Source organism: Nomascus leucogenys, chromosome 5, assembly GCF_006542625.1.
Source record: "Nomascus leucogenys isolate Asia chromosome 5, Asia_NLE_v1, whole genome shotgun sequence".
Taxonomy (NCBI): Eukaryota; Metazoa; Chordata; class Mammalia; order Primates; family Hylobatidae; genus Nomascus; species Nomascus leucogenys.
In genome coordinates this window covers 74,694,831-74,721,749 of record NC_044385.1, presented here as the reverse complement: position 1 = coordinate 74,721,749, position 26,919 = coordinate 74,694,831, and the positions used below count along the sequence as shown (strand labels likewise).

The following is a 26,919-nucleotide window of genomic DNA, read 5'->3' as shown; positions in this document are numbered from 1 at the left end:
ACCTTGTGTCTAAAATCCCCCCGCCAACTCTTAGCATTCTGTGATTCTTAACACTAAAGAGTGACTGATGGCTGTAGTTGGCGTTAGTAGTAGGGATTAGCCACTTCATAAGGGATTGACTAGAAAAATTCCTTGCACTGAGTGAAGCAAGGAGGAAAAAAGGAAGAAAATAAAGAAAACTTCTCCCCAAAAGGTTGTAACCATGGATTTGTAGTTTAATTCACATGAAGACTGAACGGTCCAAGAAATCTCAACCCTTGAATTTATTCAAGGTACTGGATGGCAAGTGCCTTAAGGGCATGATAGAAGTTAATGCAGATCCTTTCTAGGGGAAGGCACCTTTATCCTAGGCCTGAGAGAATTAACCAAAATAATTGTTCAGTGGCAATAGGCAGCACATAGTCAGAGATAACCAGATATGCAGTAGTCTTCCGTTATCCTTGGTTTTACTTTCTCAGGTTTCAGTTACCTGCAGTTGACTGTGGTCTGAAAGTATAAATGTAAAATTTCCAGGAAAAACAATTCATAAGTTTTAAATTGTGTGCCATTCTGAGTAGGGTGATACTTCACCGTCTTGCTCCATCCCACCTGGGACATGAATCATCCCTTTGTCCAGCATCTCTGCCGTAGACACTCGCACCGGTTAGTTACTTAGTAGCTGTCTCAGTTATTAGATTGACTGTCTTGGTTTCATAGTGCTTGTGTTCAAGTCACCCTTATTTTACTTAATAATAGCCCCAAAGTGCAAGAGTAGTGATGCTTGCAATTTGGATATGCCAAAGAGAAACCATACAGTTCTTGCTTTAAATGAAAAATGGAGAGTTTCCATGCTGAGGTTGTTAAGATTTATGGTAAGAACAAATCTTCTATCTGTGACATTGTGAACAGTACATTTTGTAATTGTTCTATTTTATTATTAGTTATTGTTGTTAATCTCTTACTATGCCTAACTTACAAATTAAACTTTATCATAAGTATATACATATAGGGAAAAACAGTATATACAGGTTCAGTATGAGAGTCTCAGAATGTATCTCCTGCAGATAAGGGGGGCTTGTGATGCAAGGAGACAAGGTACCATGAATGGGAACCAGAAGAAACAACAGACAGCAAGAACGGATTACTAAATATCAGGCATTAAAATTATCAGACACCAATTATAAGACAGCTGTATTTATTGTTTGAAGAAATTAAAATGAGCTTGAAGATAATCTGCAGGGATTATAGAAGATTTGAAAAGATCCAAAAAAACAATATGATTATCAAAATGAAAATTCAGTGGACAAATTTTGTAGCAGTTTGAACACAGCAAATTAGTAAAATTAGTAAACTGGAAGACAAATGAGAAGTCATTATTCAGAATATAACACAAAGGGACAACATGCTGGAAAATACAGATGAAATGAGTACAAACTGTATGATTCCATTTATTTAAATTTCAAAAACAGGAAAAACTAAACATTTGTATGCAAGATGCATATGTGAGGGCCTTTTGGGGGGTGATTATAAGGTTATATTTTTTGACTTAAGTAGTAGTACATGGGTGTGTGCTTTATAATTTATAAAACTGTACATATATGTTTTATGAACTTTTCTGTATATTGTGCTACCCAATAAATAATAACAAAGATTTTTAAAAATCAACTTGGTGATTATTTTAAAGACAAGGAAATTAAGACCCAGGGGAGTTAAGTGGCCTTATAATCTTTTGACTTCATTCTAATGTTTTTGCTATTACTCCCAGCAGCCTTTTCTCTGCTCTTTATTAAAAACTTATTTTCCAGTTATTATAACTGCATGCATTTAAATTTCACCTTGTTGCTTTGAGGTAGAATGCAGTTTATACTTTCCAAATAGATTCTTTTGTAGAATGACTTTGGTGGAATGGGGAAGTTGACTAGCTTTTTGCACCTGAATTTTTATATTTCATTTGTGGAAGCTGTGCTACATATATTTTCGTATAACGAAGTAGATGTTGTAAAAACTGCTTGTCTTTCTTTTTATTTTCAGAAGGAGAAGTCTTTACCTGGGGTCATAATGCTTATAGCCAGCTGGGCAATGGGACAACTAATCATGGTTTAGTGCCCTGTCATATCTCTACTAATTTGTCAAACAAACAAGTCATTGAAGTTGCCTGTGGGTCTTACCATTCTTTGGTGCTAACATCTGATGGAGAGGTGAGAATAGTCAGCATAAAGCTCATTGATTTTTTTCAGTAAGATTATGTAGACTTCTATAGTAGTCCTGGAAATACAATCATTTGATTAAAATAACCACCTCCCTCAAATTCAGCCTTATTTTTGGTACCAATTCAGAGTCAGGGTGTTGATGTTGTGACATTTACCTGTACGTAGTAAGGTCTTCCATAATTGCAAAATTTAAAAGGAGGTATTGTTCCTTCTCTGTTGCTGTAGTAAAGAGGTTATTTGCAATAAGAAAAATCCCCAAATGCTGGAAAAGATGGCTGGGGCAAAGTAGATACTTTCGTGTTACGTTTTATTTAATAGTAATTATTACTGTTTGTATAGATAACACCAATAACCTAATTTTATAAAATCATGTACATTGTGTAAAAATGAATTTTGTAAACACTTCTCTGCCTGTGTTATGAGGATTTATGAATGTGAAGCACTTTGAGAGGAAAGACTGGGTGCCACAAGTACATGTCAGTGTCCAGTTGAGACACTTTATAAATTAATGTGTTTCATTTACTGATCTTTCCTTTAAACAGGTATTTGCCTGGGGTTATAACAACTCTGGGCAGGTAGGATCTGGATCAACAGTTAATCAGCCAATCCCTCGAAGAGTCACTGGCTGCCTACAAAATAAAGTAGTTGTGACCATAGCATGTGGGCAGATGTGCTGCATGGCAGTAGTAGACACAGGGGAGGTAAGGAAGTTATTTTACATCGTTTAAAAACCATGTTGCCACATCAGTCTCATGCCAGTATGGTATGTCCCACATAACAGACAACTTGCTGGCCATTTGTGTCTTGAGAGGATTGAGGGTCTCATTTTCTCTCAGGTCTATGTCTGGGGTTACAACGGAAACGGGCAGCTCGGACTTGGCAACAGTGGCAACCAGCCAACCCCTTGCAGAGTGGCAGCTTTGCAAGGCATCCGTGTCCAGCGGGTACGTCCACTGTCAGTTTGTGTGCGTGTATTTTTAAGTCTTCACTGGCAAAGATATCAATGTATTAAAAACATAGATTTGTTGGCAGGATGAAAAGTTTAGCTGCTTGGATGTCTTCATTAAAGTAAAGGTTAAATCTCTTTTTCCTTGAATTAAATTGCAGGTGTTCAGAAAATTTCTGTTCCAGGGCACTGTCACATACCTTTCGGAATATAAATTGTTACAAGCTTTCCTGAGGAAGCTTTGGCATAGTGTACAAGAGCCTTAAAAGCCTTTATGCCTTTTGACCTGTTGTTCTACTCCTAGGGAATTTCCCTGAGGAACCAACAATTCCTGTAACTGTCTATAGAATTAGTTAAGAAGATACATATACATATAAAAAAAGGATAACTTTAATAAAAAACAATAGGTGTAACAGAATTTACTAATCAAATCATAAGTTAATGATTAGATAAATTATGCCAAGTATATATGCTGGAGATGATGTATTGTATACAAAGAATTTTTAATGATGTGGGAAACTGCTATGTGTAATGGTAAGTAAAATGAAGCAAGGTACAGAACTGCTTATACAACATGGTCAGTAAAAAAATGCCATAGGTGCATATCTCTATGTCTATATAGAAATAGAAAAAAAATGCCTCTGATCTTCAGAGTACTTTTATATTTATATTTTTCTATATTTTTCAAATTGAACATGTTTTACTTTTATGATCAAAAAAGAAAATAATTATTTAAAAAATATAAGTGTCTGTTTCTTACATTCCCCTCATACCCCTCGATTTCTGTGAGTATTAAAGCTCCAGTGAACTGGGGCAGGTGCTCACGCCAGGGGACTCATGGCAATCTTACTGCAGTTCTGGCCCACATGTTCTGGAAGGATGTTGGTTAACTTAATGTTTGCCTCTACTACGGGTAGGCTGCCTCTTCCTTTTTTTTTCGTTTTTGATTCTTAACCTACTTTGTGGAAGCAGTGAAATAATTACTTCTATTTGCAGTCCTGAGTGGATTTTTTTCCTTCCAGGTCGCCTGTGGCTACGCACACACATTAGTATTAACAGATGAAGGCCAAGTGTATGCTTGGGGCGCCAATTCTTATGGGCAGTTGGGCACTGGCAATAAAAGCAACCAGTCCTATCCTACTCCTGTCACTGTGGAAAAGGACAGGTAACATGGGCATTTTCACAGTCCCCACACTGGTCTTTGGTGATTGTGATTAAACAGGACTTTGATATATAGAGAATGGTGGAGAATGTACTGCTAGTATTAGAATATTATATAACAAGAGTATTTATTCCTTTAGAAAAATTGGCTTTGGAATTGTTGGGGAGTTTGATTGTATGTTAAATATGCTATTTTCACTTACCCATGTTTCATCTATACCTCCAACAGCTATTCTAAGCAAACTGCAGTGACTAAACTTGCAACAGCTATTCTGTTACTCTTCTACCTTACAAATCACCCTTTTGCCCTCCTCCTTTTCCTGTTTTACATTCTTAAGGGGGTGTCAATAACATTCGAGGTGGCTCTTCCCTGGCTTAGGAAAAGGTACCTTGCATGGGGTATAAAGCTGGTCACTCAGCTACATAGAAATTTGGCAGTTGAAAAGGATGGGGTTATTTCATTACTTTAACTCCCAAGCTGTCACTACGAGGAAGAGTAAAATGGTTAGGAAATTAAGATTTACTTTTGTGCACTTGTTCGCAAGGTTGTGTTATGTAATTAGCACATCCAGAATTAGTTTCCACGTTATTCTGATGTTTTTGAAAGCCTTTGGAATTTCTCAAACATGGTCAGATCGCTGCCTTTTCACTTTTCATTTCTCGACAGTAGTATAGAGCAAAAACGTTTCAGTATCTTTTATTTTAAACCAGGGTTGCAGTCATTGTAGAAATGAATGCTGCTGTTTTTACTGCATATATCTTTATTATATTTAATTTTAAAAGAAATATATAGACAAACACATTAGCTCGCATTTATATGCAGTTCTTTTCTAATTTTCTGTTGGAATACTTAACAATGAAAATGAAGAACCAAATTGTCATTTTTCAACTGCCTCAGTTTTCATTTGAGTATTATGAACTTGGTTAACTTTCTTTAACCTATGTTTTAAAAGTTTTATTTAACCAATTTAACATAGGTTAATTTTATAGGTTAAATAAAATTTTTTCTCCAAAAACCTTAAAATTTAAGACCCTGGCCCCTTCAGAATTGGGAGGAGGGACAATAATGGAGGCAGGAGGTGGTGCAGGCAGATGCCTGCAGCTGTTCATTCATATATCTTGTAGCTTAGAGCTCCTCAGAAGAGAAGGGACAGTCCTGAGGCTTTGAATAACCACAAAAGTGCCTCAGTTGGTAGGGACACTTAACATTTAAACAAAAACAGAGTTAAAGGATCAAATAAAGATGGCATGGAAATAAAAACGATGGATTTGTATGGCCCATTTTTTTTTATTTTTATTTTTTGAGACACAGTCTCCCTGTCGTCCAGGTTGGAGTGCAGTGGTGCAATCACTGCTCACTATAGTCTCGACTTCCCAAGCTCAGGCGATCCTCCCACCTCAGCCTCTGGAGTAGCTGGGACTACAGGAGCATGCCACCATACCTAGCTAATTTTTGTGTTTTTTGTAGGGCCAGGGTTTTGCCACATTGCCCAGGCTGGTAGCTCCTGGGCTCAAGCGATCCTCTTAGCTCGGCCTCCCAAAGTGCTGGGATTACAGGTGTGAGCCACTGCGCCTGGCCTAGCCCATTACTTTTTATGGTGCTCCTACACTTACCCAGAACTTTAGCACATCCGTCCCTGGTCTCACAGAATCTGCCATCGTTGCCCACCAGTGACTTGCTGCATTGCACTGCTGGTCCCTGATCCAGAATGATCACCCAAGGCTTCTGGTTCAGGTTCTCACTGGGGCAGATGGATTGTGGGGCATCAAGGTGGGAGAAAGAAAAAGTAGCAGAGAAGCAGGTAATGGGAATGGAAGCTATGTGAGTGCCAAGTTGCTTAACTGGACGTTGGGAGTTATCTATTGCACTTCTGTCTTCTTAAACTACAGTTATTTTTGAATTATAATTTGGCTATAAAAATCATGGATGGGCCAGGCACTCACACCTGTAATCCCAGCACTTTGGGAGGCCAAAGCAGGCGGATCACCTGAGTCAGGAGTTTGAGACCAGCCTGGCCAACATGGTGAAACCCTGTCTCTACTAAAAATACAAAAATTAGCTGGGCGTGGTGGTGCACGCCTGTAATCCCAGTTACTTGGGAGGCTGAGGCACGAGAATCCCTTGACCCTGGGAAGTGGAGGTTGCAGTAAGATTGCTACACTGCACTCTAGCCTGGGCAGTAGAGTGAGACTCTGTCTCAAAAAAAAAAAAAAAAAAAATCATGGATGAATGTTTTAAACGAGATGTTCCTGATTTTCTCAGTTTTCTGTACTTGAATTTCAAGTGGTGGTTTCTGAACTTGCACAGTTTCAACCAGGCACTCAATCACAGGCGTATTCCGAGGGAGGGGTTTATAGGTCTGTGCTGGGACTTGTTCTGCACTTCTCCACCCTTTCCAGGGATGGGAAAGTCAAGTATATGTCATAACTTATCCCTCAGGAACCCTGGAGCCGTACTTCTGACTCTTCTGCGGCCCACTACAGGAAAGCCTGACTAATTAGGAACTGGACTGAATGTAGGGTGGGGTGGGTTTCAGTTCTTAGTTACCTGTTCACAGAAGTGGGAAAGGGGAAATCTGTCTATATTGTTTTCTTTGCTGGAACAACCATCCAAGGGAAACCTTTTAAAATCTCTCCCAGACAAAGATTTTATTTATGATGGAGAATACTGATATTTGTCAGCAATTTATGTTTACATAAAAATAAGTTTAATGATTAAAATGATTGTCGTCTCCTAATCCAGTCATTCCCAATCTTTCTGAAGTTTCAGTACCTTGGGCACAGATTGACCAACATTTGTATCTTTGTTCTTAACGTTCCCTAACAGCATATTTTAAACTAAGCTGAGGTAAAGCTAACTTTTCCTTGAATTTCTGAGAATTCTTTGACTTCTGAGGTAGTTGGTATAATACTTGGGCTCTTACAAAACCAGCATTGGGAATCCCTGCTGTGGATCTGTCATCTTTGCTGTTTCTTCAATATTATTCTCCCTCACAGATGACCTTTCACCCCTCCTCAAGGTTTTCTGGTTTCTATTCTTTCTCAGTCTCTGCTTTTTCATTTCTAGTACTTCATAGCCAATAACCTCAGCAGTTGTTGTTGATCATTCCCTTGAGGTGACACAAAACCTGTTTATTATCAACATGTAGTGATTTTTTTTTCCCATTAAGATTGGCTACAAAATAAAGTGTGAAATACGCCCGACATCCTGACAGTAAAGGTTAGCTCAGTTGATGGTGATTGTCTGTCGCATGTCTGACTAGAAAATTGGAACGTTGGTGTTTGCTGCTTGGTAGGAGTCCAGTGTAAAAACCAATGATGACCTTAGGCAATGGCAGGGTTCCTTAGCGGTTGCTTGGGTCACAAGCCTAGACCTGAAAGTACCCTCTAAACTTTCTCCACTCTCATCCCTGTAGCAGCTACTGCAGCCAACCAAATCCGCGCCCCACCCGACTTCCCATGTGGAGCTGGGTGTGCCAGGTATACGTCACAAGGCCATGCTCGGGGATGGGCAGAATCACGTGGCCTTCCCTGACCGACCCTTTGGCTCTGTCTGTCCCAGCCCTTCTCTAGAGAGTAGTGTCCCACTTCAGGTCACCAGCTGCTCTACGGGCAGAGGCTACCCCCTTTCATGGACGCTAATAACAAATAACAAACATCTCAGAAGGGAACATAGGAACCGCATTATTTGGCTTTTCTGATGTTGGGCAGATCAGTGAAGGATGCTGTTGTGCTCCAGTCACTGACATTTTTCATAGAACATTACCCCAAAAGACACAGAAATGATTCCAAAAAATGTAGAAGTCCTTGCCTAGTAGGTCACTGCAAAGTGCTAAAATCTGAAGAAAGGAAGAGCAGTTCACAAATGCTTATCTCCACATTGTTCATTGGGCTACCCTAACCTCCCCTGCTCCCAGAGAATACCAGATGGCTTTACAATTGAGGTGGTTCAAACACAGATGGCCCTTTTTCCTTTTATTAATTGCTCAGCTATCTGTACATTGGCCCCCACACCCGCCACCTGACCAGCACGGCTTCTGCCTCCCTCAGCACTGCCAGGCAGGGGTTTTCTTAGACTCATCCTCTGGGCCACCTTCTGCTCCTCTCCCTCCCTCTTCATTAACATCCAGGCCACCCTCATTACTCCTTGGCAACCTAGCTTGGGTTGGCCTCCCCAGCCAGCCTTCCAGACTGTTCTTTATCTCCCTTGCAGCCTGTCTTGCACACCACTGTGGCCAGGTCAGTCTTTCTGAGAATAGCATTTCCTCACATCATGGCCCTGTTTACAAAGCTGTTTCCCATTTGCCTATCACATCAGATCACATCAGAACCCTTCGGCTCTGGATTGAAGCCGACGCCACTGTTCCTGGCAAGCCTCGTTGCCCTCCAGTCCCGGCGCTGGCCTCCGTCCCTGTCAGGCCTCGTACGATGCTGCTGTCTGCCATCCTGCCGTCTCCAGCTCTGCCTGCATGTTGGTCCTGCATTTATCTCCACCTCACAGACTCTTATTCCACAGCTCTGGGCAGTCCAAAGCATACATGGCCCAGTTAATTCTCTTTTACTTGAAATATTCCCTGAGGAGCCCCCAGGTATTTTTCCTTACTCACCGGAGACTTGTAGTCGGGGCCACACTGATGTCATTTGGGAATTATTTGCAAAGTCACAGATCTGGACTTCTCTCTCCAGCTAAATCATGAGTTCCTCAGCTAAATCACGGGCCCACAGTTCCTGCAGCAGCTGGTAAACACTTTTAGTCACGGAAGGAAGCCTTTTTCAGTTCTCAGCTCTGCCAAGGAACTTATTTCATGTACACAAAACCACAAACCTTGAGAGGATTGCTGCCTGTATCCTGTTCCCCCTCATCTTTTTTTTCTTTAAAAAGATGGTAAAGCTGATTATAAGAATTTAAGTAACATGGCCCTAGAACTACACTCTGACTCTGAGCCCCGTGTCCTGCCCACAGCACCAGGCCACGAAGACAGACCATGTCGCTATCCTCACATTTGCTTGTAACTTAGGAGGCTTGCCAGTAAAATCGATGGTAACAGTGGACGTACTTCTCTTTGAATAAGTTTATTCTATTTCCTTCTCCCATTTTCTTTATTTGTTGAAAAGAATGGTGCTGATTGAGAAGCCAAATATTAGTAACCATTTTCCCCATCTGGCACAGTTCTTTTGCACAGCACTGGATTAGGCCAGGGGACTGGCCTAACTCTGCAAATACCAGGAAAGGACTCTTCTAGGGAAAGTCGTACAAATCTGAATTGATCACTAGAAATACATGGTCTCTACCTAAAAGATGCTTTGTCACTTAAAAGGCTGAGTAGTCGTCATAATGTAAAGAAACCTCTATTGTCATGCAACCATTTGCACCCAGACATTGTGCCTGGTTGGCACTTAACATTTTATCATTTGATTCTCACACTAGCCTTGCAATGTGATGAAACCAAGGCTCCTAGGTGCTAAGTGACATTCCCCTAGTCACGCAGCCTAGTGGTAGAGCGAGGATTCAAACCTAGTTTTTGTTTTCCTTTGAGCTGGAGCTGCAAGAAAAAAAAAAAAGAAATAAATAAAAAACAAACCTAAGTTTGACCCCAAATCCTGAGCTCTCCGCTGTGGGCCATCGTAGCCTCTTTCCTCTAGTATTTGTGGGTAGTTTTCAAGGGCTAAGAACGATCCTCTAATAAGTCAGTGAAATTGCCGCACATGAGAACAGCATGTGTCAGCCTCTGAGGCGAGCCGGTACAAGCTCCAGGTTCTGTGATGACACCTCCCTCCTGGTTTGAGAGCAACTGCATAAAGGAGGCAGCAGAGGACCATCCTCACCCTTCAGGTGCTAGCCCGTGTCAGTAGGGTCCTACACAACCTTTGCTCTGTGTTGTTGAGTCTTCCTCAGTCAGTAAAGTGACCCATAGATTACATTCAGTAAGACACCATGTTATGTGCTTAGAGAGAATTAAGCCAGTGATTAGGCCTGCCGGAAACTGGCCATCTCGCTGAACAGGTGAAACGGATACATAAAGTAACAGGGCCAGGCTGGAGTGGTGTGGACAGGAAGTGCTGCAGGAGCTCAGGTGAGCGGGAGACCTCAAACTTGGGGCAGTTTGAACTGGGCCTTACAAGATGGGTAGGGTTTGTAAGGCAGAGAGAAAGAACATTCCTGAACAACCATGTATGAAGACATTGAAGGGCAATGAGAAAGCCTGTTTGTTGAAACAGGGTGTGTGGACAAACTTGACTTGTGAGATGTCTGTACAGAGGTGACGCTAAATCGTGGATGGAGTTATGTCTTGTGTCAGGATTTTATCTGAGAGAAGCCACTGCCCGTGTGAAAGTTCTGATGAGAACGGTGTTCAAGAGGATGAGTAACCTGCCAGCACTGTGTGAGTTGGGGCAGAAGAGAGAGTCTAAGGCAAGGGAGACCCGGGAGGCTGTTACAAGGGCCAGATGCGGGATGTGCCTGACCCCCCAGTGGTGGCTGAGGGGAGACATTACAAAGAAAGCATCTTTGTTATTTAACTGGATATTCTAAAGAAAGTGGTAAATGAGGAGGGAGAAGTCAAAGATGACCCTGAAGTTCTAAGCCTAAGTCTCTGAGGATGCTGGTACCATTGTCTGCTGTAGCAAAATCAAGATGGGGACTTCCCCTGGGTTAAAAGAGTTTACCATTTTCCTTTAATCTGTATGGTGGCTTATTCTGATGGAAAAGAAATTACTTCCAGATCAACAAGACAATGTTTTCCATTAAGAATTGTTCTGAGGCCGGGTGCAGTGGCTCACACCTGTAATCCCAGCATTTTGGGAGGCCAAGGTGGGCAGATCACTTGGGCTCTGGAGGTCAAGACCAACCGGGGCAACATGGCAAAACCTTGTCTCTACAAAAAATACAAAAATTAGTCAGGTGTGGTGGCTTGCACCTGTAGTCCCGGCTACTACAGAGGCTGAGGTAGGAGGATCGCTTGAGCCCGGGAGGCAGAGGTTGCAGTGAGCCAAGATCCAAGATGGTGCCACTGCACTCTAGCCTGGGTGACAAGGCAAGACTCCTCTGTCTCAAAAAAAAAAAAATTGTTCTGAGAACTATCTCCTCATCAATCGTGAACTTAGAGCAGTAGGACATATCACATAGTGATCCTAGGAAACTGCTCTCCTGGGCTCCAGGTCATACAGCCCAGTGTGGTAGAACTACTGAATTTACTCTCTGCAATAGGAGTTGGAATGATCCATAGCATTCTAAAAATCAGTGAGGTCTTCATTAAAATATTTATTTATTGGCCCTCAGTCCAGATGACCCAAATCTTTATTATTTTCTTCAGTAAGTGATGTTTTAGGGGGAAAAAATTTAAACCACCCTTTTTTGGTGGGGGAGACCACTACTCTCTTGGGTTATACTTGAATTTCAAAACAGGATGGTGCATATTTTTGTAGGCCTACTGGCTAGAAGTGGTACAAACAGATTTACATGAGTTATAAGTGCCATTGAAGTGTGGCTTAAATGTAAATAACGGTTTGGTGCCTGATAGTTTAGGAGATGAGGTGTATGAGTCATGTAGTGTTTTTTTTTGTTGGGTTTTTTTTTCCTTTTCCTGACCCTTTTTGTAATTTTATGATGTCCCACATCAGTTAAACCTGGCGGGAGGAGGACACAACTTATTTCTGCCCCTGGTCACTGTGCTTATGTGGTGTGTGTTTGTGAATTTAGGATTATCGAGATTGCAGCCTGTCACTCCACACACACGTCTGCGGCCAAGACGCAGGGTGGGCACGTGTACATGTGGGGCCAGTGCCGAGGTCAGTCCGTGATCCTCCCGCACCTCACCCACTTCTCCTGCACCGACGATGTGTTTGCCTGCTTTGCCACTCCCGCCGTCACGTGGCGCCTCCTCTCCGTGGGTAAGCTGGTCACTGTCCTTTTGGGGGATGGCCTGAAAATCTGGGAAAGAACTCAGGGCTTTACTTTGATAATGAGGATTTTGTTAGGTGCACTATCATAATTTATTTCTCTCTGATGGGCTTCTGCAAAAGGGAACTAATTTTATTTTCTTCAGAGCATCAAAAATCAACACCAGTACTAAACTAAAAGTAATTTTATTTGACTACTATTTTTTGTTTGTTTGTTTAAGAGAGAAAGATGAGGTCTTGCTCTGTTGCCCAGGCTGGAGTGTGGTGGTGCAATCATAGCTCATTGTACCCTTCAGCCCCTGGGCTCAAGCAATCCTTTTGCCTTAGCCTGTTGAGTAGCTGGGACTATACATACCCACTACCACGCCTGGCTAATTTAAAGAAACTTTCTTTGGAGCTGGGGTCTCGCTGTGTTGCCCAGGCTGGTCTTAAACCGTGGGCCTCAGGCCATCTTTCTGTCTCTGCCCCTGCCAAAGTGTTGGGATCACAGGTGTGAGCCATTGTGCCCTGCCCTTATTTGACTGCTTTTTAATTTTACCGAGAAACTGTGTTTTTTACTTTTAGCTAGCATATTTACTCAAATGTTTAAAATTTCATGCAAAATTAGTGATGTGGCTTGAGACTTTTTATTGTTATTTTGCCAGATGTATAAGCAGATATGTGTGAGATTCTTATTCTTAATGATTACAGAGATGCAAATCTGTCTTCAGGGGAAAAACCCATTGCTCAGTTGCTCAGTTATTTTGAGGAATTGGTACTTTGATGAGCATCAGTAGAGTAGTGCCATATCCTGTCCTGTGTGTTCATTATGTCTGTAGCTAACTCTGGAAGCATTTGCATTATTCTCCTAGAACCTGATGACCACCTCACGGTGGCTGAGTCACTGAAGAGGGAATTTGACAACCCAGACACTGCAGACCTGAAGTTTCTAGTTGATGGAAAGTACATTTATGCACATAAAGTCCTTCTCAAGATTCGGTAAGGAATCATTTATATGAGAATTGAGAAAAATAATTCATTCAACAATTATATTCTAAGTGTCCAACTATATTAGGCACCTCAGTAATAAAGAAAAATTGTAAGGCTGTTTTTGCTCTTACAAGCATACAGTGGAGCCGGGAGAAATATACATGAAACAAGAAATAACACAGGTTGTGTGTAGTTCAGGGAATCAGTACCATAGGCGTTCCTTAGGCTTGAAAAGTGGTATGGTTACCTTGGCAGCAGGGAGCAGCCAGCGCACGCTGCAAGTGTGTCCTGTGCTCTGAACACCGTATTGATACTTGGACGTCCATCAGTTACCCTCTCTGCCTGGGAATCAAGCTCAGCTCATAATAATCACCTTCTTATAATCACTTGTGGGGTACTTTTAGATGGTTTAAAAAAGAGAAGATCAAGGCCTTTCCAGACCAAAAAGGTCTATAGTGAGGCTAGCACAGAAATTTTAAAAAATCACATTTGTGAATGTTTTTGAGCAGTGAGCTGTGTGCATTTCAAGTGTGCAGTTTGATGAGTGCTGACACATGTCCATGCCTGTGAAACCACTGCCCCACATCCAGACAGAGAACATTCCCATCACCCTTCAAAGACCCCTCGTGTCCTAGCCCTGGGTGACCGCAGCTCCTTCTGTCACTGTAGATGAGTTAGCATTTTCTAGAGTGTATTTAGATGGGATGATAGAGGATGCATTCGTTTGTGCCTGGCTTCTTTCTCTTACATGATGATTTTGAAATTCATTATGTTGTTGTGTAACAGATATTTAAATCCTACTGCAGTGAGTCACAAACTCAACACAGCATTTTAGTCTCAAGTTCCTCTTTAGTAAGATCAAGCTGTGCAGCGTTTGTTCACTCTCTCTGTATCACATCAACCTGCATGAAGGAAGAGGGGTGGATTTGTTTGCTGTAACACAGTACTATAGCCCGGGTGGCTTAAGCAACATAAAGTTCTGGAGGCTGGAAGTCCCAGATCAAAAGTGTCAGCTGGATGGGTTTCTTGTGAGGCTGTGAGCGAGAATCTGTTCCTGCCCTCTTTCCTAGCTGCTGGGGATTTGCAGACAGTCTTTGGCCTTCCTTGGCATATGGCTGCTTAACTCCAGTCAGCATGTGGCATTCTCCCTTTGTGCATGTCTGTGTCCAAATTTTCCCCGACCTTTTTATTTTAGATGACAGAGTCTTTCTCTATTGCCCAGGCTGGAGTGCAGTGGCCTGATCTCGGCTCACTGCAACCTCTGCCTCCCAGGTTCAAGTGATTCTCCTGCCTCAGCCTCCTGAGTAGCTGGGATTACAGGCGCACACCACCATGCCTGGCTAATTTTTGTATTTTTAGTAGAGATGGGGTTTCACCATATTGGCCAGGCTGGTCTCAAACTCCTGACCTCATGATCCACCCGCCTCGGCCTTCCAAAGTGCTGGAATTACAGGTGTGAGCCACCGCACCCAGCCCAAATTTCCCCTTTTTATAAGGATGCCAGTCATATTGGATTAGGGCCCACCCTAGTGACCTTCTTATAACTTGATTACCTCTTTAAAGGTTCTCTCTCCCAGTAAGGTCACATTTTGAGGTATTGGCCATTAGGACTTCAACACAGGAATTTTTAGAGGACATCATTCAACCCATAATGGAGTGAGGAAACAGAATTACTTAGATTTTATAAAAATAAACCCACTGATTTCTCTAAATGCTGGCAGTGGTTGTGGTGTGAGAGAGATGCCAGGGAGCCCAGCTCTGTCCCCATTAGCACGGCCACTGGGGCTGCTTCCCAGGCCACCCCTGGCGGCAGGTTTGCATGTACACCCTTGCTGAATAAATGATTGTTTGAAAACCCAGGCCAGCAAAGAAAGTGAGGAGCCACAGCAGGGACGTGCCAGTGTGCACCTTTGAGAGAAGGATGTGGTCCTCACAGAGGCCGTCTGCCCTGGCTGGGAAGCTAGGACCTGACATGCTGCTTTTTCCCTTCAGATGTGAGCATTTTCGTTCGTCATTGGAAGATAACGAGGATGATATTGTAGAAATGAGTGAATTTTCATATCCTGTTTACCGGGCCTTCCTGGAATACCTGTACACAGACAGCATCAGCCTTTCTCCTGAGGAGGCAGTAGGTAATTGCCAAAGACTTCCGAAAACTTGGCAAAATGTTGAGGAACTGACAAGGTGGTTTCTATAGAACCTAAAAGAAAGTCACTGTGAGGGTAATTACAGAAGTATTCCTTTTTGTGTGTGTTGAATCCAAACACGTTTCCCTTGTTACTACTTTATTACAAAGGTTGACTGGACAGATAAGAGAGAGAGGAATCAAATCATCACCACCGTGGAGCATTGCAGGCAGCAGCATGGAGGAAGGGACAGAGACCGAGGGCCATGCAGCAGATCCCCGTGTCTCCACCAGCAGGGCCTGGGAATTCCACTTATTTCAGACTGTAGGCCTGAGTCAATCAAGTCTGTGCCCAGTGGCTTAGGAGGCTGGGAAAATGGGCATTTCCAGATGGCTGTAGCTTGGCTAAAAATTCTATGGTTTCAGTAGAAAGGAAGAATGGATGTGTGAGAGAGAGAGAGAAGAGTGTGTGTGTGTGTGTGTGTGTGTGTGTGTGTGTGTGCGTGTTGGGGTAGGGGTTGGGAGGGAGGCAACTAGCAGCTTCTGCTACAGGAGAGATGTGGTCTGTGTTTAAAACATCTGTTATTATATTGGTTCAGGTGTGAGATGATGGTCTCCTGGGTTGGGGTTGTATAGCAGTGGAAGTATTGCAAAGAGATCAGATTCTAGATACATTTTAAAGAGGTTGCTGATGGGATTTGTTGATAGATGGGATGAGAGGTGTGAGTTGAGAGAGAAGGTTGTCTGCACTGAGGTACTTGGCCTGGGTAGCTGCCTTAATGGAAGTCCTATTCACTGAGGTGAGGAAGATGGAGAACAACAGGCTTGCTCTGGACTTTGAAAGTCAAAGGAGTTTGAGCTTCCCATTAGATACCCAAGTGGCAATTTTTTTTTTTTTTTTGAGATGGAGTTTCACTCTTGTTGCCCAGGCTGGAGTGCAATGGCGCGATCTCGGCTCACCGCAACCTCCGCCTCCCGGGTTCAAGCGATTCTCCTGCCTCAGCCTCTCGAGTAGCTGGGATTACAGGCATGCACCACCACGCCTGGCTAATTTTGTATTTTTAGTAGAGGCAGGGTTTCTCCATGTTGGTCAGGCTGGTCTTGAATTCCCGACCTCAGGTGATCCGCCCGTCTTGGCCTCCCAAAGTCCTGGGATTACAGGCGTGAGCCACTGCGCCTGGCCCCAAGTGGCAGTTTTTTATAGGCCCACCACTAACATTTGTGGGGCTCTGGTCAAGACTCCAAATGAAGACCTATGTTCCATACGTCTAAAAATTTAAAGTTATATGTCAAGCTAATGAACTTCAGATAAAAATATGTCCAATCCTCCCACCTTGAAAAATGTAATTTCATTAAGAACTGAAAGGACAGGTTTCAATTTTAGTTGACATTTAGAATTGCAGGACTTCTTGTGCCAGAACCCAATGGCACAGGCAGGACAGACCCCTCCTCCAGCAGAAGGGTGTGTGGGCACCCTAGCTTGCATTCCAAGCCCTATCCACCCCCAACCCAGGTTACCCTTTTGGGCCAGGGGGTCTGCACATTGATGGTGGGGTCTAAGGGAGGAAATACCCACACGTGTGGCCTCAGGGCCAATTATGCAGGCAGTCCCAGGTTCCCAGGTACCCAAAGTGTGGTCTAGAAGTGGGCATGTGGCTCCTTAGCCACCCTGTGCTGTGGGTGTGCTTGGAGGAGGCGCAGAGCCGGGGCTTGGGGCAGAATCCTCTCTTAGGGCAGTGCAGCTTGCATGTGTGTCTGAAGCTTGGGGCCAAAAACAATGAAGCCATTCACAGCTCAAGATTTCAATGTCCTCCAGTGAGCTATCTGTCTTTCCTCTATAACTTTGATAATATTTGTTATTAAAAAAGCAAGTTTCCAACCAAAGTCTACCACATGTATAAGATTTATTAGCAGATAGACACAAAAACAATTAATATGGTAAAATTGATGAAATCCCAGCTCTTTATACTTCGTACACTCTATTAAGTACCTTGCATGAAAAGTTAGCTTGAGGTGGACATGACAGTGTTCCAGTAGCCGGATTCAGCTAACCTTTTGATCCTGGCTACCACTCATTTCACCAATGACAAACTAATTCTGACATTCTTTATGCTAATTACAAATCCTGTAATGAAGATTCAGAAAAACAAATAGGATCTTTCAGATGCTGATTGACTGCTTCAATTAGAGTACTTCCTATCATTCCTTGGGGTAGTTTAAAATTAATTTACATATGTCACCTCACCCAGTCTACATTGAATTACTTGAAAATAGGTGACAGATAATATAACAGGACTCACCTGCATATATAGATGATATTTAAAACCCTGGGGCTGGGGTTTTGGGAAGTAAGTGAGGAAAGTATCTGAAGATTGAACCCTGGGGCACTCAAACATTTGGAAGTCAGGAAAAATGATCCAGCCTAGAGAACTGAGGAGCAACTAATTAAAGAGAAGAAAAATGCAAGCAAGTGACAAAGTATCCTAAGGAGAGCATTATCAACCATATCAAATTCTGTGTAAATGTCGAGTAAGAGGAAACCAGAGAATATTGCACCCTCAAAGCCATTGTGACCGCCACAGGTGTGACCACCAAGGGTGTGACTGCAGTAGTGGTGGGGATGGGGTTCTACTTGTAATGGCTTGAGGTCAGAATGGGAGGTGGGAAAATGGAGACAGCAGATACAGACAGCTCTGTCTAGGAGTTTTGCTGTAGAGAGGAGCAGTGGGATAGGGTAACAGGAGGCAGACACGTGTCCATGAAAGGGTCTCCTCTCCCCTCCCCTCTTCTCTTCTCCCCTCCCCTCTTCTCTTCTCCCTCCCCTCTCTCCCCTCTTCTCTTCTCCTCTGCCTTCCCTTCGCTTCCCTCTCCTCTCCTCTTTTCTTTTCTTCTTTTGTTTTCTTTCTTTTCATGGCGGGCACTCTTACAGCATGTGTGTGCTCCTGGGAATGGCCCAGGAGAAGCTGACATTGAGATTGCAGGGGAAGGGGTCATTCAAGGCGCACATGCTCTTTTCCTAGGAAAAAAATATTAAAGCTATTTTCCCGGTGCTCCTGTTTTTCAACAGCTAATGATTTGTGTATCGTATTTGCTCAGCTTGGCTGCTGTCCTGGGTAGAGCCCCACACTGAAGTGTAAGTGTCAGTCAGCATCAGTCTATGCAGCGCTTCACTGAGGATTATATCCAAAATAGCGTCAAAATCATCTCTGAGTGGCTGAGTGAGCGAGTGTAAATCAGGATGCTTGAAATCACTCCCCCTAATAAACACCTCTTTCTGCCAGGACTGCTAGACTTGGCTACGTTTTATAGAGAAAATCGTTTGAAAAAGCTCTGCCAACAAACTATCAAGCAAGGCATCTGCGAGGAGAACGCCATCGCTCTGCTCTCGGCTGCGGTGAAGTATGACGCCCAGGTAAGGAAAGCTTGCTTCCAGCTGCCGGCCTCCTGGAGAAATGGAACCCAGGTGTCTGCCTCGTACCTTAAACTAAAATAAAAGTCTGGGTAGAGGAAATATTTAATATTTTTTAAAAATGAAGTAACAAGAGTCCTAGACAACATATAAGCGAGTATTTATATAATGTTGGGATGGACATCAAAGGCAGAAGCCATAAAGGAAAGGATTTATAGCTCTGATTTAAAAAGACAAGAAACTTTTATCCATGTAAAAATACCATAGAGAAACTTACAAAGTAATGAGACACTGGGAAAAATACTTGCAACAGATAATGAAGTCTGTTTACCAGAGTGAAAAACAAAAAGACAATAGGAACAGTTTGGTTGAAAGAAATGGACCAAAGAACAAATGGCTCTATAAATAGACAAAAGCATAAGTGAAGACAAGGTATAACTTTTCACCTGTCAAAGCAGGAATATATTTTTAGAGATAACGTACAGGATCAGAATAATGGTGTTCTCCTAAACTGCTGATGAGAGTACAAATTGGTGTGGAGAACAATTTGGTATAATATGTATTAAGCACTTTAAATTAAAGACATAATCCTTCAAGGAATTCACTCATAAGTATTTATCTTGAGGAAGTAATCATGGATTTGGACAAAGACTTAGTTTCAAAGGTGTTTACTGCAGCGGTTTATAATTTTGAAAAATTAGAAAAAGTTTAGTGTTGATAGTGGAGGCTTGTTTATAAAATGTTAATATCAAGAAATTATGCAGCTATTCAAGATATATCACCAAGTGAAAAACTATTATCCTATTTTTATTTTTTAAAAAAGTATAAATAGCTGAATAAAAAACTAAAATTCATTATTTACGTAGAAAAAAAGACTGAAAACTATGCTTAGTGGTTATCACTGAATGGTGGGATTGTGGATGATTTTTATTTTCTTCTCTTTGCTTATTTTTTTTAACTTTTACAGTGACCATGTATTGTTATGATAATAAAGAAAGGAAAGAAAACCAATCTTAGAACCAGATCTTTAGGAAACAGGCCATAACATCTTTGAGTCAGTTTCCTTTTGTTATAAGGATATCCTCTCCTTTGGTCAAAAAAACAGAGACATTTTAGTAGATGAAAGGTTATAACTTTTTTTCTGTTTATATAAATAATACTATGCTTATTAAAGAAAATTTGTAAAAGACAAAAAGTGACGAAGGTAATGACTCATCAACCAGAGAACATTAGCACTTTCATATAACAGCTTCTGAGTTTTTGTTTTATGTCACATTATATATTTGTAAATACTTGAAACCTAGATTTTTTTTTTCACTTAACGTTTAAAAAAAAAGTACTACCTCAAAACAATGACATTTAAAAGCACAAAACAATGACATTTAAAAGTGAATGTTTTATATCAAGGCAATAACATATTGAGCACCTACAACACAGAATGTTTCATGGTCAAACAAAATCCATGCACTTTTCCTAGTCCATTCTTTAGTATCATGGTGATGAACCACGGTGATGGAGGGCCATCTCAGATGTCAAGATGGTGGCACATGGTGTTTGCATCTGAATCAGGCTTCATTTTTAATACTTTTTTATATTCTCTATGGCAGGGACTTTGTTTTGCTCACAACCATATCCCCAGTGCCTAGGACAGCGTCTGACACAGAGTAGGTACTTATTAAATACTCCTTTCATGGATGTTCTGTTTTGCCTATAGAGATGCACTGTTTTACTACAGCCTGTCCAGCTAATTGCTGTACCCTAAATTAATATAATAGACTATAAGTAAAATAGACTGTATATGTGCTTAATGTAAAATATAATCTTTTGTAAATAAAGAACAGTGCTGTATTTGATTTGCCTGGCTCAAATAAGCAAGAAATGGGCTCTTTCAGCAAATTATTATCCCTCATGCTGGACTGTCACTTAGTACGTAATTAATATGAGCCAGGGATTATCCTAAGCACAGTTCATGTTTCATTTACTCCTCAAAACAACCTTATATGACATAGGCATTATTATATTAGATCCAGTTTATAAATGAGAAAACTGAAGCTTGGGGAGATTAAGTAATCTGAGTAAACTAGTAAACTGCAAAACTGGAATACAGTCCAAGATTGGGCAAATTTTAAAACCGCATGTTTAACTACAATTCTCCATTGTCCTCAGTATTTTGAAATCAGGAGTATTTATGCATGATTCAACAAATATTCATTGAGTGCCTGTTGCATGCCCTGCACTGCCCTAGGCACTGGGGTACTGCAAATGAACAAAACAATCCAAAATCTCTGCTCTCATGGGAATTTCTGGTGAGGGGAGACGGGTGATCAATAAATGAATAGGATATATAGTATGTCAGATGATGACAAGTGATATGGAAAGAAGTAAGCCAGGGAAGAAGTAAGCCTGGGGAATGCCATCCTGAGATGAAAGTTGAAATTTTAAATAGAGTGGTCAGGGAGGCAACACATCAGTGAGCAGGTGACTCAAGCAGAGACCTGAAGGAGGTGTGGGTGGTGTGTTCAGGGAAAAGCAAGCCTGGTGTGGAGGGAGCACAATGTGGAGGGAAGTAGCTGATGAGGCAGGGAGATGGTGCGGTGGAGGTGCACAGTGGCATGTGTGGGAGGAGGCAGGGCCTTCAGAGCCCATAGGCAAGTTTCAGGAATCAGAGTTCCAAGGTGAGTGGCCATCAGAGGGTTTGGAGAGGAGCAGATATGATGGGCATTTGAAAGTAATCCTCCTGGCTGCTGTGTTGAGGAGGGAGGGAGGGAGGGAGGGGGTGAGAGAGAGAGAGAAAATGTGTGTGTGTGTAGGGGAAGGAGGGTACTTAGGAGGCTGTATAATCTAGTAAGTGATGATGGTGGATTGGTCCAAGTTATCACCTGTGGGGATGGTAAAAAATGGTTAAGATTTTGAATACATTTTGAAAGTAGAGCCAACAGGATGTGTGGATGGATTAGATGTGAGGAAAGAAAAAAGACGACTGAGAAGGTTCTGTGCCTCAGCAACTGTAAGGATGAAAGTGGCATCTATTGAGATAGAGAAGATAGGAGCAACATTTTGGGGGAAATATCAGGAATTTGGTTTTGAATATGAGAAGTATGTGATGTCTATTAGACATCCAAATGGAAATGTCTAATAAGCAAATTGGATAAGCAAGCCTGGAAGGCAGGGAGAAATGTGCTGAAGTCAAAGCTATGAGGCAGTGACGTGAGACAGGTTTGAGGATTAAGTCCTGAGCACTCTGTGCTTAGAGGTTGAGGAGATAAGGAGACACCAGCAAAGGAGACTGAAGAGGAGTGAGCAGTAATGGAAGAGAGAAACCAGCAGACCATTTCCTGGAGGCTGGTAAAGAAAGCAAAACAGGAAGGAGGAAGTCCGAACCACACCAGATGCTGCCGGCAGGTCTGCACGAGGACTGAGAACTGACAAGTGGGTTTGGCGATGAGAACGCCGGGGGGGCCTTGGCAAGCAGTTTTAGCGTAGTGAGGCGAGAAGTCTGATCGAAGCGTGGAAGTAGAGGAACTGAAGATGGGGAATAGAGGCAGCTTTTCATGGTAATTTTCTTCTAAAGATAAAAAGGAAGAGGTTTGGGGGACATTTGAGGTAAAACATCTTTACTTTTTTAAGATGTAGGAAATGGAAGCTTGTCTAATGATGCAGATGACTCAGTGAAGGGCAACAAGCCAGTGATGCAGGGGACAGTTGGTAGAGCAGGGTGCCTGAGTTGGTGGAGCAGTGGGATCTAGTGACAGAGCAGGGGCTCTGCTTTCTATAGGGTCTTGGACCTTTGATCCAGAGAAGATTGCATCCACAGGCCTCTCTGTAATAGGCAAGGAGATGTAGTGGGGAGAGCTTGTGGAGGTTCTTTTCAAGTGATTCTGGTTCTCAGTGAAATAGGAAGTCATGTCAGCTGAGGATGAGGATGGGAGGGGAGATGTCAGGCTTATGGGGAGAAGTATGAGAGTCCTGTAGGAGAATGAGCAAACTAGGAGAATGTGGTAGGACTGCAGGACAAAACAGAGGGCCCCATTTTGAACTTGAAGCCGTATAGAGTGGTAGCATTCAAAATAGACTACAATTCTTTAACTGAAAAATAATGGGGGCCTTGTTTTATATGGACAGAATTCCCTTATAACCAGTACCACCACCCTATGCCAATTTATTGAATTCTTAGAATCACAGGAAGTCTTTCCAAGTCCTGTCCTTAATTTAATATTTAGGGGAAGATCCCACTCTAGAATAAAGTAAAGGAGCATGGATCCAAGTGATAACTTTTTAGGGTCCTTTCATTCTCCCATGAATTAGCAGTTTTCCTGATGCTGTCCAGATCTGTGAGGCATCAAACTGCCCAGCCACCTAACTCCAGACACACTCTAATGTGTGTGGTGTAGGTATGAATTCCTCCATTCCTCTCTGTAGAGTTCAGCCAAAGAGATGATGCATCTCTATCTGGTTTCACTTTTGTGTGCCGTAGGCAAAAATGTCATTTCTAAAAATTTAAGCAACAGCACATAATTTTAAATGGATCCTGAGATATTCAGCATGTGTCATTGAAGCACATTTTTATGTATAGTATGATGTGATGACAAGTGGGTGTGTGAATTTTCCCTGTTTATCACTGAGGGCTTACCTGGGACAGAGACACATCATATTGCTGGTGTGGTACCAACAGCCTGCCCAGTTATGTTCAGGCATGAAATAAGCATTTTCCTAGTATAGTTTCTTTCTTTTCTTTAAAGAAAATGTACCATAGGTTTATACGTACATTGGTAAGGCTATCAGCATTGCTATTTTTTTTTATTTTTTCCATCTTCAGCATTTGCTATAATTTATGTCTAAAGAAGAAAAGACTATCGTGTATAATGTGCATATGTCATTGCTTAGAAAGTATTTGGGGCCTTTATTTTTTATAAATTACCTACAGTAGCTTGGAGAGGAAACTTTTAAAAATTGACCACCACGTAGCGGCATCTTGTCCTGGGCCAAGTAGCCTAGGGTTTGAGGCATATTGGAGGTCTCAGCAGCCTGCCCTCACTCCTCCAGGGCCAAAAAGCATCTGGTCAGCCTCATTCTGATTTTCAAGTTATAGTTCTAATTAGGAGAATTATTACAGCATTATTCTTTGGCCCAGAGTGTATTACAGTAAGCCAGAAAACACCAATCTGTCGGGTCTCTCTTACCAGAGACTTGGAAGTCATGATTTCTTTAAAGCATTTTTCCAGTTGAGATTACCGAAGGCACATGTAGTGTGATCAAATCCATCCATCCCATCCTGTGTCGTCTCATAAAGGGAAAAGGCAGTGGCCTGTTAATGACTTCAGAGCAGCAATTTCCTGGCATTACTGCTTTTTATGGCTTACCTTTTTCTTCCATCAACTCTTTATAGGCAGACATACTTAAAGACCCTGATATAAATATAAAAGAAGAGTATAGGACTTGTAACAATTATTGAAAGTGAAATCAACAGTTACAAATACTGTCACTAGACAAAGGTACCAAGGAATTCACACACTCACGTGCCTATCTCTGGTAAGAAAAAGATTCTTTCCCTAGGTTAGTGCAGAGGAACTTGAATGTTACTCCGTGTTACTTAAATTTTTACAAGCATAGATGATTCATATTTGTTATACTTTTTATGACTATTCTTTAGGTATTACCATGCCATCATTTCCTCCACTTGGCTATCAAATCCTTTTTCCTTGCCTAACTTGTTTTAGCAATTTTCATGCTATGTTGCATTGAATTAGGAAATAATGAATTTATTAAACCATCTTTGTTGTTGTTGTTCCTAGGATTTGGAAGAATTCTGCTTCAGGTTTTGCATAAACCATCTGACTGTAGTAACACAAACATCAGGTTTTGCAGAAATGGACCATGATCTCCTGAAGAACTTTATCAGCAAAGCAAGCAGAGTTGGAGCCTTTAAAAATTGATCCCATCTGCAGGAAAGGAGTTTTTGAGCCTTTCCATTTCCCCTGCAAAAGCCAGAGATGAATCACTTCTCTTTAATTAATAGTATGTATGATGAGCTACGTTTGGCTGAGTACTTGTATCTGTCAAAAGAAGGATGGTGGTGAGTGGTCTTCGTCTGCCTAAACCCAGAGTTTATGTAGAAAGCATTGACTGTTCTGATCAGATGTGACTAAGGTCAGGGAAAAAAAATTGAAATATCTTATTTACCATTTCCTCTTCCGAGTCACTTAAATTGGACACCTTTGGTACCCTGGTCTCCGTATATGCTAGTCTGGCCCAAATGTTCCATTATTCAGCTGGCTGATACCACATAGATAGCTTGACAAGGAGTGCTGTCCTTACCACATTTTCGGCACTCAGCACAGTGCCTTGTGTATAATAGGCACTCAATTTATTATAAATCTTCAGCATGTCCTGAGAACAGCTTTAGTTGTGGAATACTGGGGAAAGGAATAACTTTCACAAAATAAACTTAAAACAGCCTGTAATTATTGAGGTTCATATTCTTCTGGTATATCATTCTGAGAAATTGTGGCTAATTTAGAACATTGTTTAGAATTCACAAAAGGCCTTGGCAATTAAATTGTCAGAGGCCCAAGGGCTAATTTTAATTTTCTTTTTACTTGGAGTCATTCATTAATCTCTCACATGGGATTATGGAGTATGAAGTATTATCTTTGAATGAAATTCCTTGGCTGATCTGCCTTACATAATCACATAAGGTCCTTTGCTTTTCTTTGTGTTAAGAGGGATTTGCCTCCGTAAATGAAAATGACAATGTGCTTTTCTTGTATTTGACTTTCATGTCACTATAAAATAGGTCTCTTAACCTGGCACCAGTATAACTATAAAGCACTAGCTGAGAAGGAACTGATACTTACATTTCATGGACAGCATTAACAAGAATGAGGTAAATTTATACTTTTTAGATCAAAACAAATTACCTAATTGCAAAAGAGAAACTGGAATGGAACATAGTCTCAGATTCTTCTAATGTGTATCTCCCAATATCATGTAATGTAAAGAAAACCCTTTTGGAATTAGAATTCTTGTTCTGATGCTGAACTATTTGGTAATAAAGTGCTTATTTGCAGATAACAGAACAAATGTGTTGGGGTTTTTTTTTTTAGCCCAAAACAGCAGCAAAATTATAAAATGTCAACCTCATGTCTCTTAGATGTACATAAATCAGTTGGATATATTATACTCTTATCAAGCAGTTACTCAGATAAAGTCTCATAGGAAAGCCCACCCTAGAACACAAATAGCTTATAAACAACCTAATTATCATTCATATTATTGCCTTGGTCTGCTCTTTATTGGCGAGGTGACTTTTTTGAAGACATTTTTGTAGAGCAGTTTTAGGTTCACAGCAAAATTGTGAAGAAAATACAGTTTTCCCTTATGCCTCATGCCCCTACACATACACAGCCTTCCCTGCTGTCAACACCCCCCACCAGAGTGGTGCATTTGTTATACCTGATGAACCTGCTCAGACACATCATTATCACCCACAGTCCATAGTTTACATTAGGGTCCATTGTTGGTGGTGCACATTCTGTGAGTTTGGACAAATGTATAATGACCTGTGTCCATCATTATTGTATCATAGAGAGTGGTTTCATTGCCCTAAAAATCCTCTGAGCTCTGCTTATTCATCCCTTCCTCCTTTGCCCCTAACTCCTGGCAGCCATGGATCTTTTTACTGTATCCATAGTTTTACCTTTTCCAGAATGTCATATCATTAGAATCATACAGTATATAGCCTTTTTGGATTGGCTTCTTTCATTTAATAATATGCAATTAAGTTTCCACAAGTCTTTTCGTGGCTTGATAGCTCATTTCTTTTTAGTGCTGAGTAATACTCTATTGCCTGGATGTACCGCAGTTTATCCATTCACCTCCTGAAGGACATCTTGGTTTCTTCCAAGTTTTGGCAATTACAAATAAAGCTACTATAAACATCTGTGTACAGGTTTTTGTGTGGACATAAGTTTTCAACTCCTTTGGGTAAATACCAAGGAGCATGATTACTGGATTATATGTTAAGAGTATGTTTTTGTTTTTTTGTTTTTTTAAGAAACTGTCAAACTGTAATTCAAAGTGGCTGTACCATTTTTCATGTCCATGAGCAGTGAATGAGAGTTCTTGTTGCTCCACATCCTCACCAGCATTAGGTATTGTCAGTGTTCCAGATTTGGGCCATTCTAATAGGTGTATAGTGCCATCTCATTTTTGTTTTAATTTG

General features: G+C 41.5%; 2 protein-coding genes across 11 annotated transcripts in view; both read left to right on the top strand.

Moving 5' to 3' along the window:
• Positions 1-25,774, top strand: part of RCBTB2 (RCC1 and BTB domain containing protein 2) — a 56,050-nt gene extending 30,276 nt beyond the window's left edge. For 5 of the 10 annotated variants that reach the window (XM_030813385.1, XM_030813381.1, XM_030813383.1 and 2 more), the window contains 9 exons: positions 2,011-2,177; positions 2,732-2,890; positions 3,026-3,133; positions 4,158-4,300; positions 11,996-12,186; positions 13,047-13,173; positions 15,157-15,296; positions 18,571-18,701; positions 24,491-24,929. In XM_030813385.1, the coding sequence (XP_030669245.1) occupies positions 2,011-2,177; positions 2,732-2,890; positions 3,026-3,133; positions 4,158-4,300; positions 11,996-12,186; positions 13,047-13,173; positions 15,157-15,296; positions 18,571-18,701; positions 24,491-24,631 (1,307 nt within the window). In that variant the 3' untranslated portion in view covers positions 24,632-24,929. Of the gene's footprint in view, positions 1-2,010; positions 2,178-2,731; positions 2,891-3,025; positions 3,227-4,157; positions 4,301-11,995; positions 12,187-13,046; positions 13,174-15,156; positions 15,297-18,570; positions 18,702-24,490 lie in introns of those variants that run through there. The other 5 variants (XM_003270076.3, XM_012506940.2, XM_030813388.1 and 2 more) reach the window with 4 other exon arrangements.
• LOC101178599 lies at positions 6,874-11,187 on the top strand. The gene has a single exon (XM_004088131.3). The coding sequence runs from the start codon at positions 8,224-8,226 to the stop codon at positions 8,845-8,847; it is 624 nt and encodes a 207-aa protein (XP_004088179.1). The 5' UTR covers positions 6,874-8,223; the 3' UTR covers positions 8,848-11,187.
• Positions 25,775-26,919: the final 1,145 nt, after the last annotated feature.